The sequence below is a fragment of the Vicia villosa genome, unplaced genomic scaffold, assembly GCF_029867415.1.
Source record: "Vicia villosa cultivar HV-30 ecotype Madison, WI unplaced genomic scaffold, Vvil1.0 ctg.004398F_1_1, whole genome shotgun sequence".
Lineage (NCBI taxonomy): Eukaryota > Viridiplantae > Streptophyta > Magnoliopsida > Fabales > Fabaceae > Vicia > Vicia villosa.
Window position 1 is genome coordinate 22,534 of NW_026706431.1, and position 15,933 is coordinate 38,466.

Sequence of the window (15,933 nt, forward strand, 5' to 3'; positions counted from 1 at the left end):
ATCAATATATAATGGGGTGGGATAAAATAATCCCAGTGAGTTCCCTATCTTATGGATCCTCTTGGCTTTACTTTTGTTAAAACAGTTTTATTTATCTTTTAAAAATAATTAATTTTTTCAATAAAATAAATTGTTTTTTATTTATATTTTGAAAATAATTGCGTGTAACACACCAGTATCCGTACGAACACATAGGTAATACGTCAATACAGTGTGAACGCGCGGATAAACATACCAAAATTTTTACTTGCGGACGAATGAGTTGTTTTATTTTTGTACAATTATAAAAATTAAAAAAAAATATTTAAAATAATGTATGAATCCAAACTCAAGAAAAATGAATTGTTTTTTTAATTATTTATGCTACTAATATTTTTATTTTGAAATTATTTTTAATTTAAGATTCAATAATTTTTAAGATAATATATGAAAAATTAAAATATAATATCTGGAAAATTGAGATATATATATTAGTGATGTAAAACAAATTTTTTTTTATTTTAAAAATATGTCTTTCTTGTAAAAGTAATAAATTTTTTTTGATAAAATAAAATATTTTTTATTATATTTTGAAAAAAATGTGCATGACACACTAATACTCGTGTAAAGGCACAAGTATCCATACCAAATTGTTGTTTTAATATTCCTAAGTCATGAAGTTATTGATCAATATTCCTTAACAAAAAAAGATTCCATCATTTAAGCCGTATTCCATATTTTTGGCCAAGATTCTTAGAATCTTGCCTAGGTGGACAAAAATAATGTGCTGAGTGTGTATTTGCTATACACGTGGCATTTTGAATTTTTTTTTAATTTCCACATGGAAATTCATTTTTTTAACTTGTAGGTTAAAATAGAATACTCCCATCAAGTGAGCTACATGTTAAAATTGACCAGTAAAATTAGTTACAAATCTGAACAATATAATTATTTTCAAATCTTAAATAATTACAATATAATTAGTTACAATATATACTATAAAATAGCAGTAAACAAATAAATAATTTATGAAATAATGTATATGTAAAAAAAGCAGTAAACAAATATAATATTATAAAGTGAAATAATAGTATAAATACTATTCACATTAATAGAAAATATTTAATCATTTTTTTCAAGTGAATTATACTTTTATGGAGTAGGCAACCATTTTAATTCTTAAATGTATGTGACGTTAGTCATTTTTTTAAAGTGTATATATAATAATAAACATATTTTCTCTAAATTATAGTGGGGGCTCAAGCCCACATATTGAGCAACATAGGTCCGTCCCTGCCCATAATATATTGTTGTATATAATACTTTAAGCTTTAAAATTTTAGATTATTATTTTGTTTGTGGAGTTTTTTAAAAATAATTTTATTTAAGTAATTAAAAAAAATTATATCTACACTTTAAAAAAATTATTTTAGTAATTAAAAAAAATTTAAAAAGAAATTTTTATTAAAAAAAATACGAATTTCCGCGTGGAAATTAAAAAAAATGTCACATGTACAGTAAATACACAGTCAACACATTATTTTTGTCCACGTAGGCAAGATTCTAAGAATCTGGCCCAAAAAATGGAATAGGAAATTTAATGATGAAATCTTTTTTTGCTAAGGTTTGTCTTAAAATTATTTTTTAAGAGGGTAAATAAAAACACGCCTATAGGGCAGGGGTAAAAGTCATTTAATCTTATTAAATATTAACAAAAATAGTAAATTACTATTAAAATATTGAATATTGAATATGACGGGAGTAAAAGTCATTTAATGCTATTGAATATTAAATTACTAACAAAAATATTGTAATATGATATATCCATTAATTTTAGTTTTTGATTTGTATATACATAAGTAATTTATAAATGAAATAATATTAAAATTATATGCTAATATGAAATATTCTTAATTGTTTTATGGACACCCGCAAATATTATCATTAACTAGCAACGTAAAAATCCGTAAAATAGGTACGGATAATTACGTACTAAAATAAACGAGTATGGGTGCGGGTACCTTAGGTCTCATTCCATTTCATACCCATATAATGTATATTTATATACTTTTATATCTGAAAAAATAAATTTTTCATTTAAAAATTTTATATATACAAAAAAATACAGGCAACAATTTATTATCTTTTTAAAAATAATAAAATTTGTTGGTTAAATTAATTTGACTTTCTTTTATTATATTTTGAAAACAAATGTGCGTACCGTACCAGTACCCGTGCGAACGCACGAGTATCCCGCTAGTAATTATTTAGAAATTAACATATAATTTAAGGAAAATTCCTACGTAGACACAGACATAAATTTTTTTTTTACACAAAACCAATCATAAAATTTTAATTAATGAAAAACTAAATACAAAGTTTTCTCCCTCCTTTATAATCACAACCACTCAATAAATTCAATTAAAAAAAATTAAATTTAAATAAATTAGAAAATTTCTCTTCTTACTCTTATTGGTTGTTCCATAGAAGAATTTCTCATAATTTAAACAATTTAGTTTTCAGAAGTGGTGCACTAGAATGACAATTGATTAAACTGTGTCAGAGCAATATTTACAACAAAAGAAAAGTAAAGAGATACATGAAATCAATCTCACTAAATATACAAGGGTTAATAGTAGTTTACCCCTGTAATATGAGCGTATTTTGATTTACCTCCACCGTTGTCAAAGGCAGGTTTTGGCAACGGTTTTTTTGAAAAAACGGTTGCCAAAAGGTAGGGAGGAAGAAAAGCAAAATTCGCTAACATTACAGGCTAACATTACAGGGGTGAATTACTATTAACCCAATATACAGTGGAAGCAGAACCTAAGCGGAGGGAAAACCCACGTTGATTCTTGTCTCTGATTCCCTACACTTGAAGCTCCTAACTCCTTACTAAATGATTATTTAATCGGTAAGACATAATTTCAACATATCCGTAATTTCGAGCAATTTAAATGAGCGGAGAATACGAGGTGTTACAATGTTCTACCACTGCAAATGATATTAGAAATAACCCAATAATGTTCTACAGCTTTGCAAGCAGTAAATACAAGTATCCTCTTGAAAACATCATCTTTTAACAAGATATTCCAACATGAAATTTCAGCTATAATGCACAAGTTCATTCTAACAATAGTTATCAAACAACATTAGTTTTAAATACACAACCGTAATAAGTTCAGTTCATACGAGAAATGACGAAATCTTACACCCATGAACAACTCCCACATTGAAAACAATAGCAAATTAGAAATGAAGGAATAGAAGTAAATGAAAATATAGTCTAATAGCCAATAGGAGCGCTTAATACTGTCTTCTGTTGAATGATACTCTCCAAAACAGCTTCAGACGATGTCAACTGATGCTTAAGATCTTCCGTACATTGACTTAAAATAGCTATCTTTAAACGCAACACTTCAACCTCCTTGGCGACCGCTTGTTGCTTGGAATCTAATGACTTTTGTAATGTATCTTGAGAGACTTTATTATCAGGAAACAAAACACGCCTTTCAACACCATCCAACCATTCCTTGTCAAAACCGAATTTGCGCACATCTTGTAATAACTCAACAAACTCAGAGTGTTTTGAACCTAACACATCCAACACACTATGAGTTTGGAGGAATTTCAATAGCTCTGCTAGACAGTTGTAAGCATAACCCTTGTATCTGCTACTTAGTGAAGCATCCCTTAAAAGAATTGAAGAATGCTTAACAAGGAAATCTGTCAACAAAGACAAATTCTCATAATCCAGATGCTTCTTCGAGACTAGTTGCTCAAGCTCCTTTGTGATAGGCAAAGAAGAACTTAACTCCTCTACTTTTTGAGAAGGGTCACCTGAAAGTATAGAAAATAACGACTAAGTCTCTTTAAGCAAAACAAAGTTAATTAAAAAGAAAATGAAAGCAGTAAATACTTTAGAAGGAATTGACGCAAACTGAGATGCAATCGGATATGAGATGCAACGAGAGGGTTTAGATTTGGCAAATATTATTTTATCATCATTAGGAAATTGTTCCTCAATATTTGAGCTTACTTTCTTGGAAGCGTCAGCATTTAGAGAAACTGAACAAATTATGGGATAGGAAAATGTTCAAAATCAAAAGAAAGTAACATAAAAAAGAAAAATATATTGAAAGACTCTTCACCTTCATCATTGGTCTCCGTCGTGCCAATGGACAAAGAGGTTGTGGCTATTTGGCAATCACCGTCTTTCTGCATAGAATAAAAAAATTAGTTTAAAACTGGATTTTTAGGAATCCAATCTCATAGCAGTTAATGAATAAAAAACACAACAAGACTACCTGTGGAGATGGTTTTAATTCAGAAGTAATTAATGGATCTGATGATGAACTATTTGTTTTTGAATGAGTTGAGGATGTTAAAGACTTAACGTTAGTTGATGTAATTCCTTCTTCATCACTTATCTCGACACCCTGCTTAAATTTAATAGGTTGTTTAAGATTGTAGTACAATTCAATTACTACATTGAAAAAGTGAAGAAAAAAAAAGGGTACACGCAGAACAGGGGAAATGCCTTTTGTTTACGATCAGATAATTGTATTGGTGGCTCCTTCTTTGTTTCTGAAATGGTAGACGAATTTGTTGCTAAAGTTTTTTCTGGTGTAGTAGAACCATCCAACTAATTTCATGGCATGCAAATGTAAATAAGTTGTAATATCCAAGGGAACTTAGCATTTAAGAAAAGAAATCTTGTTTTCAGATTCATTTTGATTGTTTGGATTTTTATATTAAAGTATTATAGTACTCACCTGTGGCTGTGATGAAGTACTTCCTGATTCTGATTCTGAACTTGGATATTCATTACAGGTGAAATGGCTTATTAATGGATCCAGTAGAATCTCTAATTCGCCATATAATCTACTATCTATAGCAAAATATTAACGTCATTATATGAGAAACATCACAAGAAATAAGTATACACCAGTCAGTTATTTTCATAAATACAAGTATCACATAATATGTAATTATTTGCATCATTCATGTATGTCTTGAAAAATATTTGATATTGATATAGTGTGTACCTATGGCGTCAACAAAACTAATATTTTCATAAATGTCATCAATGTCTACGGATATTGATGCTGAAGTCAGAGCAAGTTTATGACAGTCTTGTACAAAACAATATTTTACATCCTGAAAGTGTGTTCCCTGAGCGTAGTAGAGGTTTGGAAGATTGATAAATTCTACAACTTCCAGATTTGGAATCTTGAGTTTCTGATCACCGCCTTCAGTTTTGAATATTTCTCGCAGCTCACATGCTTCTGTTATTATCAGAACTTTTAGCTTTGGAAGCTCTGTATATATGGAGGTCTGAAAGACACATTTGACTTTGTTGCAGCTTACCACAACAAGTATTTCTAGCTTTGGGAAGTATGTGTTTGTAGACTCAAAAGTTATGGATTTTTCATTTTCCAAATCATCTTCAATAATATGCTTCAACTCTTTGCATTCTTCTATCTTTAGAATAATCAATTCTGGTAGGCATCTTAATATAGAAGTTGAAAACACAATTTCCAATTTTTCACATTGCCTGATATTTATCAATGTAAGGTAATTGAGGGAAAATGAATTTTTGGGACCAACCAAAAGGCTCGTAATCTTTGAAGGTAGATCCTGCAACTCAATGTACTCCAAACGTAAGTTCATTTTTTGTTCATGTACTTCTTCATTGAGAAAATATATATTTTCTACTTAGTAGTAAGATAATACCATAATTTTTGGTTCCTAACTAAATGTGTCATTATTCAACATTTTATCAATTATATATTCCAAATAGATAATATCATAATTTTTCATAATTTTTAACAGAAAATTCATCTATTTATATTTTAAAATCATTAAGTTATAAAATTTATAGAAACAGGTGATGTCACTACCGAAACATGGCATGAATGTTTTTCATTTTGCAATCTCATGGAAATTGAAATATTTGATTAATTTCACAAACAACAAAGAAAAATACCTTCTTCATTGTAGAATCCAAAGATTGTGAAACCGAATGAATTGTGAGATCACCAATAGCAAATTGCAAGCAGTTACTAACATTAAGATCTTTCAAAAGTGGAAATGTTGTGTGATAATGTTGAGGATTCATGGCGACTAAACCTGGCAGATCCATAAGAAAGAGATGTTGCAATGCTGGAAGCTGAAGGTGAATCTCATTATGGTTTTGATGAGCATCAGAATAGTGTCCAAATATGTATTCTAATTTCATGCAACTGTAAACCATGACTTCTTTTAATTTTGGGAAGACATTGTGCCACTTATTGCCACCACTGTGATGATCTCCCGTGTCTCCTACTATGTGCTGCAATTCATCACAGTTTCCGTGCATTAATGATCATTTTACAACAATCTCATAGGATTTGAACTTCATCTCTTAAAAGTACAATGTCAAACACTTTACCAATAGGCTAAAAGATAACATGATAGAAGGTGAAGGCTTACCTGCTGTTGATCTTCAGAAACCAATGGGATTTCAGTCCTTGCATTAGTCATTGATTTGGGCAAGTACTTTTTACCAAAGCAACTTATATTGGTCCATGAAAAGGGACTGCATTTCATAGGATCTGATTGTTGTTCTGGTTTGGAAGCGTTTCTAGAAATGGGAGAAGACGTGGTAACATCACATTTTAGATAATTATTTATTAAATTGTGGCCAAATATGCATTGCAGCATCTCACAACCAAATACCTGGAAAGATTCTAATTCCGGAAGATCCTGAATAGAGAGAAATGGGAATATAAATTTTAATCCATCACACTCATGAATATTAAGTTTCTTAAGTTTTGGAAATATTGAGTCTTGACTCCTCTTGCGATCATTATCCTCATCATCAACAACTTTTTCTCCTCTCGATTCCTTCTCTTTTCGTTCATCTATTATTATGTATTCAAGATGCCTGCAGCCAATTATTTCCAATTCTTCTAATGACACTAGGCTATGAGACGTGGTCAGTTGAAATAGGGAGAAGATCAACATCGGACATTGTATCAATGACAAGCTCTTTAAATTGAAGAGGTTTAGGCTGCACGTGAATAAGCTTTGCAATTGATTGCATCCCTTGATGGTCAGCTTCTCTAAACTCTTTAGAGAATCAAAGGAAAGGGGACCGTTGCACAATTCTCTCAAACTTTCCATTTCTTCCAATTCTAGTACAACTAACTTGGAGAAGACAGTTGTTACTTGAGAATTATCATGCTTAGTGTCAATGAGACACTTAAGTTGTGAAATGGAACTCAATCTAAGCTCGACTAGATCATTCATACCATGATCCATAGGAACAATTTCAGGTATGATATTTACCCATTCCCCCCAGATTCCTCTTAGTCCAATAGCCTCTACTACTTGTATATACTCTTTGAGTTGTTTTTTGGAGAGTATATATTTATTTTCATGATGTAAAAGAGATACACATTTTGATACTGAATCATTCACAATCCTCCAACCATCATCCAATATAAATCTTTGTAACATTGGTAAGGATATTTCTCGGCAATAATCATTAAAACTGCCTACGAAATACAACTCTTCAAGTGAGGAGCATCCTTCAATCACTTTAAATGGATTATTCTCTATAATTATACAACCAAGCAATTTCAACAAAATAAGATTCTGTAGTTTTGCAAGTCCTTCTGGCAATTCATTAATTGTACACAGTTCCAATTCAAATGTCTCAAGACTTTGCAGATTTTCCAAAATAGAGATATCACCCAAATCAACATTCTGAAAAAGTAGAGAGCGAATATTCTTCAACGATTGAAATGATTGTGGTAATGATATAGTTACTGGATCAAAGTAATTAATCAACAAATGAAACACTCGAAGGCCACTAATATTTTCAAAAAATGAATTTGGGACTTCGAATTTCTCATGGTTGCGATAATCTACGTCCATATCCATACTGACAATTAGAATCTGGAGCTTTGAACTATCAAGCTTGCAGGAAAGCACCTCCTTTAGCTTTCCTTTGCAAAACAAATATTTAATATTCTTCTCCCTTTCAACCATTGCCTTTTGTTTTTTATCATACAACTTTATTGTTTGAATCTCTTTCTTTGCTATCCATTGGGCTGCATCACGAACCAAGTCATGCATTTTCACTCTATCTTGATCGACCTCCAACAATAAACAAGAATCTAGGAGTTTTTTTTTTGATATAACTACTTGACTTCGAGCATCTTCGTAGTTGCGATAATTTTCCCCAAAAAGACCTGCTCCTATGCCAAGTCTCATCAACCTTTCAGTAGGAATTTCTTCATCTTCTGGAAATACAGAACATAAAAGGAATAGTCTTTTGGACTTTCCATCATTCATATTATCATAGCTAAACTTCAAGCATTCATATATTTTAACCAAATCATCATCAATTTCGTGTATCGGTGCATGCTTCTTCAAGGATTTTAAGGCAACATCCCATTCTACCTGATGTTTTCCCTTCAAACTACTTGCGATAACAGCAATTGCAATTGGTAATCCTTGGCATTCATTTGCAATTTTAAAACCCTTGTCGAGCAAACTTTTAGTTGAAATTTCAGTCAGACTAGCATGTCGTTTGAACATTTCCCATGCATCGTCTTGAGACAAGAACTCCAATCTGATTGTCTTACTGCATTCTAATTTGTTGCATACCAACACATTGCGTGTGGTTACAAGAATTCTACAACCATTGTGATTGTCACTATAGGGAATCCCTATTTCTTCAAAATCAATATCTCCCCAAACATCATCCAATATTAGAAGAATTTTTTCACCACTGGTTAATCCTTTCCAAAGTTTTTTGGATCGGTCTGATTCACTACATCCATCAAACGTCAATCCCAAGGGTCCAGCAATATCATCTTGAATCTTTTTAATATTTGGAGAAAATGACACTGTTGTATCAATAATGTATGTAAATTGTTTGGATTGCTTAAGTTTCTTACCCACTTCTTTGGCCAATGTAGTCTTTCCAGTGCCGCCCATTCCTTGCAAACCGACTATATAATTGTTGTCATCTTTTAGTGCATCCAAAAGCTCTTTACATTTCGATTCTCTACTTTTAAAAGAAATATAGTGTCGGGATGAATATCGGTCAACATCTGGAAGAGGGGCAGGGAGTCCAATTTCAAGTTCCTTTCCGGTTTTCATAAGTTTTTTTATTTGGTCCTTCTTATTTGCCAATTCCTTTCCCTTTCTATATCGCCATATGCAATCAGGACATAATCCAAAAAAACATTTTTTATTTATTTTGGTGTCTTCTTGAAAGATCTTATCAGCTTCTTCTTCCCAAAAAATAACATTATCTTGAACGTCATCTCCTCTTCTTTTTGCAACTTTAACACGTTGCCCAACAGTTGTTCTTTCCGCTTCCAACCAAGTTTTTTCTTCTTCAAATTCCTTAGCAATGCAAGTGAAACAACATATATAACGTAGTTCTTTCAGCACTCCATCTAACGATTTCTCCACATTTTTCTTCGCGTAATCAATTAGAAAACTCGTCATCTAAATCATTTACAGTCGGTCAAAGTTAGGGATGAATGTTTAACATTGCTTTGATATTTCAAAATTAAGCATAAATGTTCGACCATGCATAAAGTTAAACGAAATATTTTGGATTTAAGGTATTTAGGTGATGGGTCATGATGTGGGCATTCACATTGGGTCAAGAGTAACTACACAAGTGAGAGACACCACTTAAGACATTAGGTTCATGGGTCCTCTTAATTATATATTGATCGACCTCCACTTTTTTCAAGCAATGAGAGATTTTTAACTCACTCTTGTATCACAACAACCCCCTCAACTCATTCACTTATATGCTCTCCCTCAAAAATTAATATATGCCTCCACATCTCACACACTCCAAGGAACATTTTATCAAATTGTACATTAAACCAGCCATATATATAAAGTTTAAAGTAGGATTATTTTAACCATAAAAAAAAATTATGAATTGAGAGTATAAGAGATACTTCAACTCAATATGACATATAAATAAGTTTACCACCAAATCAAAACCCGAAGAATAACAAGACTAATCTAAAATCTCTATCAACAAAAAATAAAAACCATAATATAGCACTATGAAACAAATAAAATATGCATAGAATATCCAACAGTATAAAAAGGAATCATGTAATAATTAATTATGATATATTATGTAATTGCTTATGACAATAAGCAGAACAAAAAGAAAATAAACATAATTTTGTCTATGATGATACAATGATTTTGGGTTATAAGCAAATATTTTCAAAAAAGCAATCATATGAATGGTTTTACCTTATTTTTATTTTCACCACTTTCAATGGAAGCTCAAGTTGAATGAACAATTAATCTTGTTTCTCCAATGTGTAGTGCTCACTTCAGTTCAAGTTCTACAGCAAACAAAGAGCAGCAGATATATATATATATATATATATATATATATATATATATATATATATATATATATATATATATATATATATATATATATATATATATATATATATATATATATATATATATATATATATATATATATATATATATTAATCATAATTCGTAATAGTTTGATATGATTTTAAATTTAATTTGCTAACATAAAATATAAAATAAATTCAGCTGATTATTATTAATTTATAAATTAAAAACATATTCTTAAATTTCTTTAATTCTTATGAAGTTATGATATTAATCAAGAGGGAAGTGAGATAAAGGATCATCTTCATGGAATGAACTAAAAGGAAAATGAGATAAAAAAACAATATACCAGTAGGACATAACAAGCAAAGAGCAAAAATTACACAACTCAAACTTACAAAATCCCCTTTTACGATGAGAATTGTGCTATGATACAAGTAGTTATCTATATGGTACTCGGCGCAGGTATCGATACCAGTATAGAATATGACATATTAAATAAAATTAAGATATGGATAAGATAATAATAAAAAAATAAAAAAATAACCTTATTTCCAACTTTGAGCGAAGTGGTGTGAACAATCTTGGGCTTTCTCCAAACAGCAGTAGCTAGTGTTAATTACAATTCAAGTTCTCCTTTCTCTTTTTGGGTTTCTTACAACTCATGTATATGTTTTGTAGATACAAATATATGGTGGAGAAAAAGAAGAAGGATGGAATAAAGTAAAATAGCGGAAATGTAAGGAACAACATTAATACAAACACGTAAAGTGCATTCATTCATTGAGTGATGAAAACAAGTTAAGCAAAGCATAAATTGAACTTCCATCACAAAATCGGTTCATATTCCTTCTTGGGAAAACAAACTGACATGGGAGAAGAAAAGAATCAAAAGGGGGAACAGTATGGGATCTTCCTTCACAAATTGGGGGTTTTGGGTTAAATGGAGAAGAAAAGAGTCAAAAGGATAAACAGTAAGAACTCAATGAATGAATGTTCACACTGGTTTTCGTACATTTAAATGTATTATAAGAAGTTATAATTGAAATAAATTTTTTATATAATTTGATTTTAAGAAACGTCAAATTAAATATTAAAATAAAATTTAATTATTTTTTTAAAAACAATGAAAAAAAGTTGAAAATAGCTTATCAACATTTTTAATGTAAAGTTTTATGAGAAACTTTTAAGATACTAAGGTAACTCTCACACACAATCAATCAAATATTTTTTGAAATCTCTCTTATTTGATAAAACATCTTAAAATATATTTAAATGCATCTTAGTTGATTATTGACATGTTTAATCAATTAGGAGGATCTTTATATCAGTTAAGCGATTATCAAATTAGAGTTTATCAATTAACAATTAGTAACACCTCCAATCGATTAAAGAAGCTTTAATTGATTAATGACGGCATAATTCAAAACAATTTTATGGCTTTGGCTAATAGGCATAAGGATTTTCCTTATGCACCATGCATAAGCCTACATAACCCATTGGATCATGTTTTTAATCCAGAATTGATTATTGAGTATTGAGTATTGAGTGGTGAGTATTGAGTATTGAGTAATAACAATTGATGTCTAGAATTTGATCCAATGATCCAAGGGTCCATAATAATCTATACACGGTGCATAGATTTTTATCTATGCATGGTAACTGCACCCCAATTCTATCATACAATTGGATTAGGATTAGGAATTGGTCAAGTGGATTAGGATGAACATGTTTAAATCTCTGGTGCATCTTCTTCTTCTCTTTTCAATTTATTTTCCATCACTTTATTTTCTAAACGTTGTATTTACTTCTCTCCATCTTTTCTTCATTCTTTCTTACATATATTCCACTACTTAATCTTTATTTAAATAATTAATTTAACTTAAATATTTTTATAAACCAAAATTTTTATAATTGGACTTTTTATTTTTAACCAACACAATTCACCCCTCTTGTGTTTGGAGTTGTCGCGGTGCGAAAAAGATCAAAGCGTATCGGACGCTTGAAATACAAGAGTCGCCCCTGGAGTTTTTTTTTAAAAGGAAAGGGAAAATATCGATAAAACTGTTAAGAAAAAAATATGGTCGTCACAACCAAATTCAGATTTGGGAGTTGATTATAAAGAGGAAGGTATTAGCACGCCTCACTTATGTTGTACTCAACGAGAACCAGGGCCGGTTTTGGGCCTCTGCAGTCTGGCCTACTGCACAGAGCCTCAAAAAATTCAGGGCCTCAAATTTTTGTTTTATGCTAGGTGGGTAGATCCAGCCAAATCAGTTAATAATTTTGAAAAGATATAACAGTCCAATTAACCAATTCAAAGTGAAATAAAACGCACAGAATCTTAGTCCAGCCCATAAAACACACACTACATTAGTTATATATAATAATATAATATGCCATTAGATTACGCATCGGTCTGCACATACCCGTGGTTATACTATACATGGCATATGTCATTGTTTGAATTTTAAAAGTCTTCATAGAAAGATTAAAAGTAACGATTCTTTATTATTGATGTTTTTTTTTTTACGGGGAAAAAATTAACTCATTTCATTAATAATAATATTGTGAATACATGTTGGAATATCATAGAAAATATGAAAACTAGCCATAGATGGAGCCACCCGTGCAAGAGCGTGAGCAACCTCATTTGCTTGTCTTCTAACGAACTTAACATGAGAGTTCCTAAAGAAAAGAGTCATCAACCGGTTACATTCTCCCGTGATAGCTCCAAGATCCGAGTCATTAGGTCTCGGGTTGGTCACACTATCCACAACCCACTTTGCATCTAGTTCAAAATCCATATTGTCGTACCCCATATCATGGACCCAGTTAACAGCTTTCAGAAGGCCTAGAGCCTCACCAATAACAACATCGGTGCAAGGAGAAGACCATTCAGTCCGAGCTACAATGAAATTACCCAATTCATATCTAATACAGGCACCAAAACAAACCTTATTATGAGAAAAAGCGGCATCAATATTGCACTTAAATCTGCCCTCCTGCGGTTTTTCCCATCTGATAATAGCTGGCGGGGAATTAATAATTTCATTGTTGAGGCGATATTTTTGGGCCTCTTTCCAATCTGTCAACAACTGATTAGCCCGCTGACAAATAAGCGTCGGAGATTCTTCCACCTGATTCCAAACCTGATTATTTCTCCCTTTCCATATACTCCATAAGGTAACTGAGAAAATCGCCTTATGGTCTTGATTGGAAACCTGCAAAAAGGAGAAAATCACAGACGCAAATAACTCTCCAGTACTACTAATCCGCTGCAACAAAGGCCACAAACCCACTCTTTTCCAACACTCTATGCTTTTAGAACACAGGAGGAAAAGGTGAAAGCTATTCTCTTCGCCATCCCTACACGAAACACAATTAGAGGGGCAATTAACACCTTTATCCAACAGCCTCCTTCGAGTAGGCACACAGTCTCTACACAGACGCCACAGAAAATTCTTAACTCTGGGAGGGGCCTTGATGTTCCATAACAAATTCCAGCTCTCCTTAATTCTTAGGTGAGAGGTATCAATAGCATCATTAATACAATACCTATAAGCACTTTTAACCGAAAACTTGCCATTGGGTTCATGCTTCCAAAACAATTTATCATTATGCACCGCTGTAAAAAGAGGGGTGTTTTGAATCTTTTGAGCTGACTCTACTCCAACAAGTGCAATAATAAGACTTTGGTTCCAATCTTTACCATTATGAGTTATCAAGTCCGAGACTTTAAGATTATCCACCACCCCGTTATTCGGCCAAGGATTACTTAACGAAGAACCATCAGCCAACCAATAATGATCCCAAACCGAAATATTCTCTCCTGACCCTATGCTCCATTTTAAACCTCCCTTAATCACAAACTTGTATAAGTTTTAGTGTTTTTTTATTGTTCATTTATTATAAGTTATACAATCTTTTATTATAAACTTTTTATTATATATAAATTCTTATAGACTTTTTGTTATTATTTATTTGTGAAAATTTTAAAAATGTATTTTTGAATTGCTAATTTGTTAAATTATAATTTTATTTTTTAATTACTCATTATCTTTAATTATTTTATGGGTTTCAACTTTAACGTTCTCTATCTGATTCAAATTCAACACTACGGAATTGATCAAGAACAATAAAAAATTTCAGGTTTTAATTTTTTTTAATTCTTCAAACATGTCTTCTAAATTGCCTCCTAAAATTAGAAAGTTTGATTCCAGATATAAGAAGCGTAACAAAAAGAAAAGACTTGATGAGTTAACTCAATTTCAATCGGGATATGATATGGCTGTTTTTTATGTTATTTAGAGAATACTTTTATTTAAATTTTTTATATATTTTTATTTAAGGATCATTTTTAATATTAGAACAGGGCCTCCAAATTGTTTGAGACGGCCCTGACGAGAACCATTTAGTTAGTTTCGCGAAAGAGTGTTAGTATTCATTTATTTGCTTTCTTGTAATTATTATAGCGTGTTTGAAAAACAAAGGACTAAAAAATAATTTTTTTTAGCCAGGGTGTTTGACGAGACATTGAATCTCGCTCCCACGTATCATCTGGTGTGATAAGGAATTCAAAGCTATGTATTTATGAGTCGAAAGAAAATGTGTGTTGCTTGATTTTGGTGAATAGTGTTTATGTCGCATTCTAGTAGTTTAAATGTTGCTTTTATACTTGCGCGTGAGATACTAAAGCGTTTGTTTGTATTGTAGTGGCGGAAAATTTGAAATTAAGCCATTAATTAACTTAACTCATTAAAAAGCAAGAGTCGCCACCGAACTTTATTGATTCCAAAAGAGGAAAGGGAAAAACTCGAAAAAACCACAAAAAGAAAATTTGGATACAGGGGTTGGTTATGTAAAGGGAAGGTGTTAGCACCCTCCACATCTGTGGTACTCCACAGGATCCTTTTGAAAATCTGTGTTTGAAAGTTAAAGCGGTTTTGTTTTCTAAAAAGAAAGAAATCAGAAAATAAAAGGTTATTTACAAAAGTTTGCTCGCAAGACATTGCATCTTGTGCCTACATACCTCCTCAGTGCAATGGAGAAGTCAGAGCATTTGTAGTTCTGCTCAAAAGTTTTGAAAAAAAGGTTTTATTGAAAACACTTTTAAAAGAGAAAAAGTGCAAGTGCACAAAAGAGTTTAAAGAAGATCACATGACAAAAGTCAAGGTTTTATTATGAAAAGAGTTTTGAAAACAGGTCGATGGCGATGCACGAAGCAATCAGCTTACAAAGAGTTGGTTGGGGGCTTGGTATATGGACCAAGTAATGCGGGGGTGAACAATTTTTTTAAAAGATGAAAATATAAGAAGTAAATGGAAACATACAAGCTCATACAGGTAAAATCCATACAAACAAGCATAAGGGTTCAAACATAAAGGAATGAACATGAAAGAGGTAAAATAAGAGTGTACGTGAACTAGCCAAAGACCTTTAAGTCTCTCAATTCATTATCAAGAACTGAGCCTATTCCGAAAGAGTTCAAAATGGAATTGCTCAATTCCGGTGTAATTAAAAGATCAATACCAAAAATAG

At 31.4% G+C, this 15,933-nt stretch overlaps 1 protein-coding gene across 1 annotated transcript; it reads right to left on the reverse strand.

Annotated features, from left to right (window-relative positions):
- Positions 1–2,586: 2,586 nt before the first annotated feature.
- On the reverse strand, positions 2,587–11,399 carry LOC131642047 (uncharacterized). The gene is made up of 10 exons (XM_058912338.1): positions 10,940–11,399; positions 10,270–10,364; positions 6,454–9,489; positions 5,969–6,313; positions 5,028–5,619; positions 4,755–4,870; positions 4,520–4,624; positions 4,287–4,418; positions 4,131–4,197; positions 2,587–3,819 (listed from the first exon to the last, which is right to left on the reverse strand). The coding sequence occupies exons 3-10, from the start codon at positions 9,487–9,489 to the stop codon at positions 3,266–3,268; spliced, it is 4,947 nt and encodes a 1,648-aa protein (XP_058768321.1). The 5' UTR covers positions 10,270–10,364; positions 10,940–11,399; the 3' UTR covers positions 2,587–3,265.
- Between the last annotated feature and the right edge of the window lie 4,534 nt (positions 11,400–15,933).

Bases quoted from the DNA above. Each gene is read 5' to 3' on its own strand.
- LOC131642047 (XM_058912338.1), bottom strand. From the start codon at position 9,489: ATGACGAGTTTTCTAATTGATTACGCGAAGAAAAATGTGGAGAAATCG. The intron at 6,314-6,453 runs GTAAGCCTTCAC...GATGAATTGCAG, and splicing joins TTTCTGAAGATCAACAGCAG to CACATAGTAGGAGACACGGG. The intron at 4,625-4,754 runs GTGAGTACTATA...CCATGAAATTAG, and splicing joins GTACTTCATCACAGCCACAG to TTGGATGGTTCTACTACACC.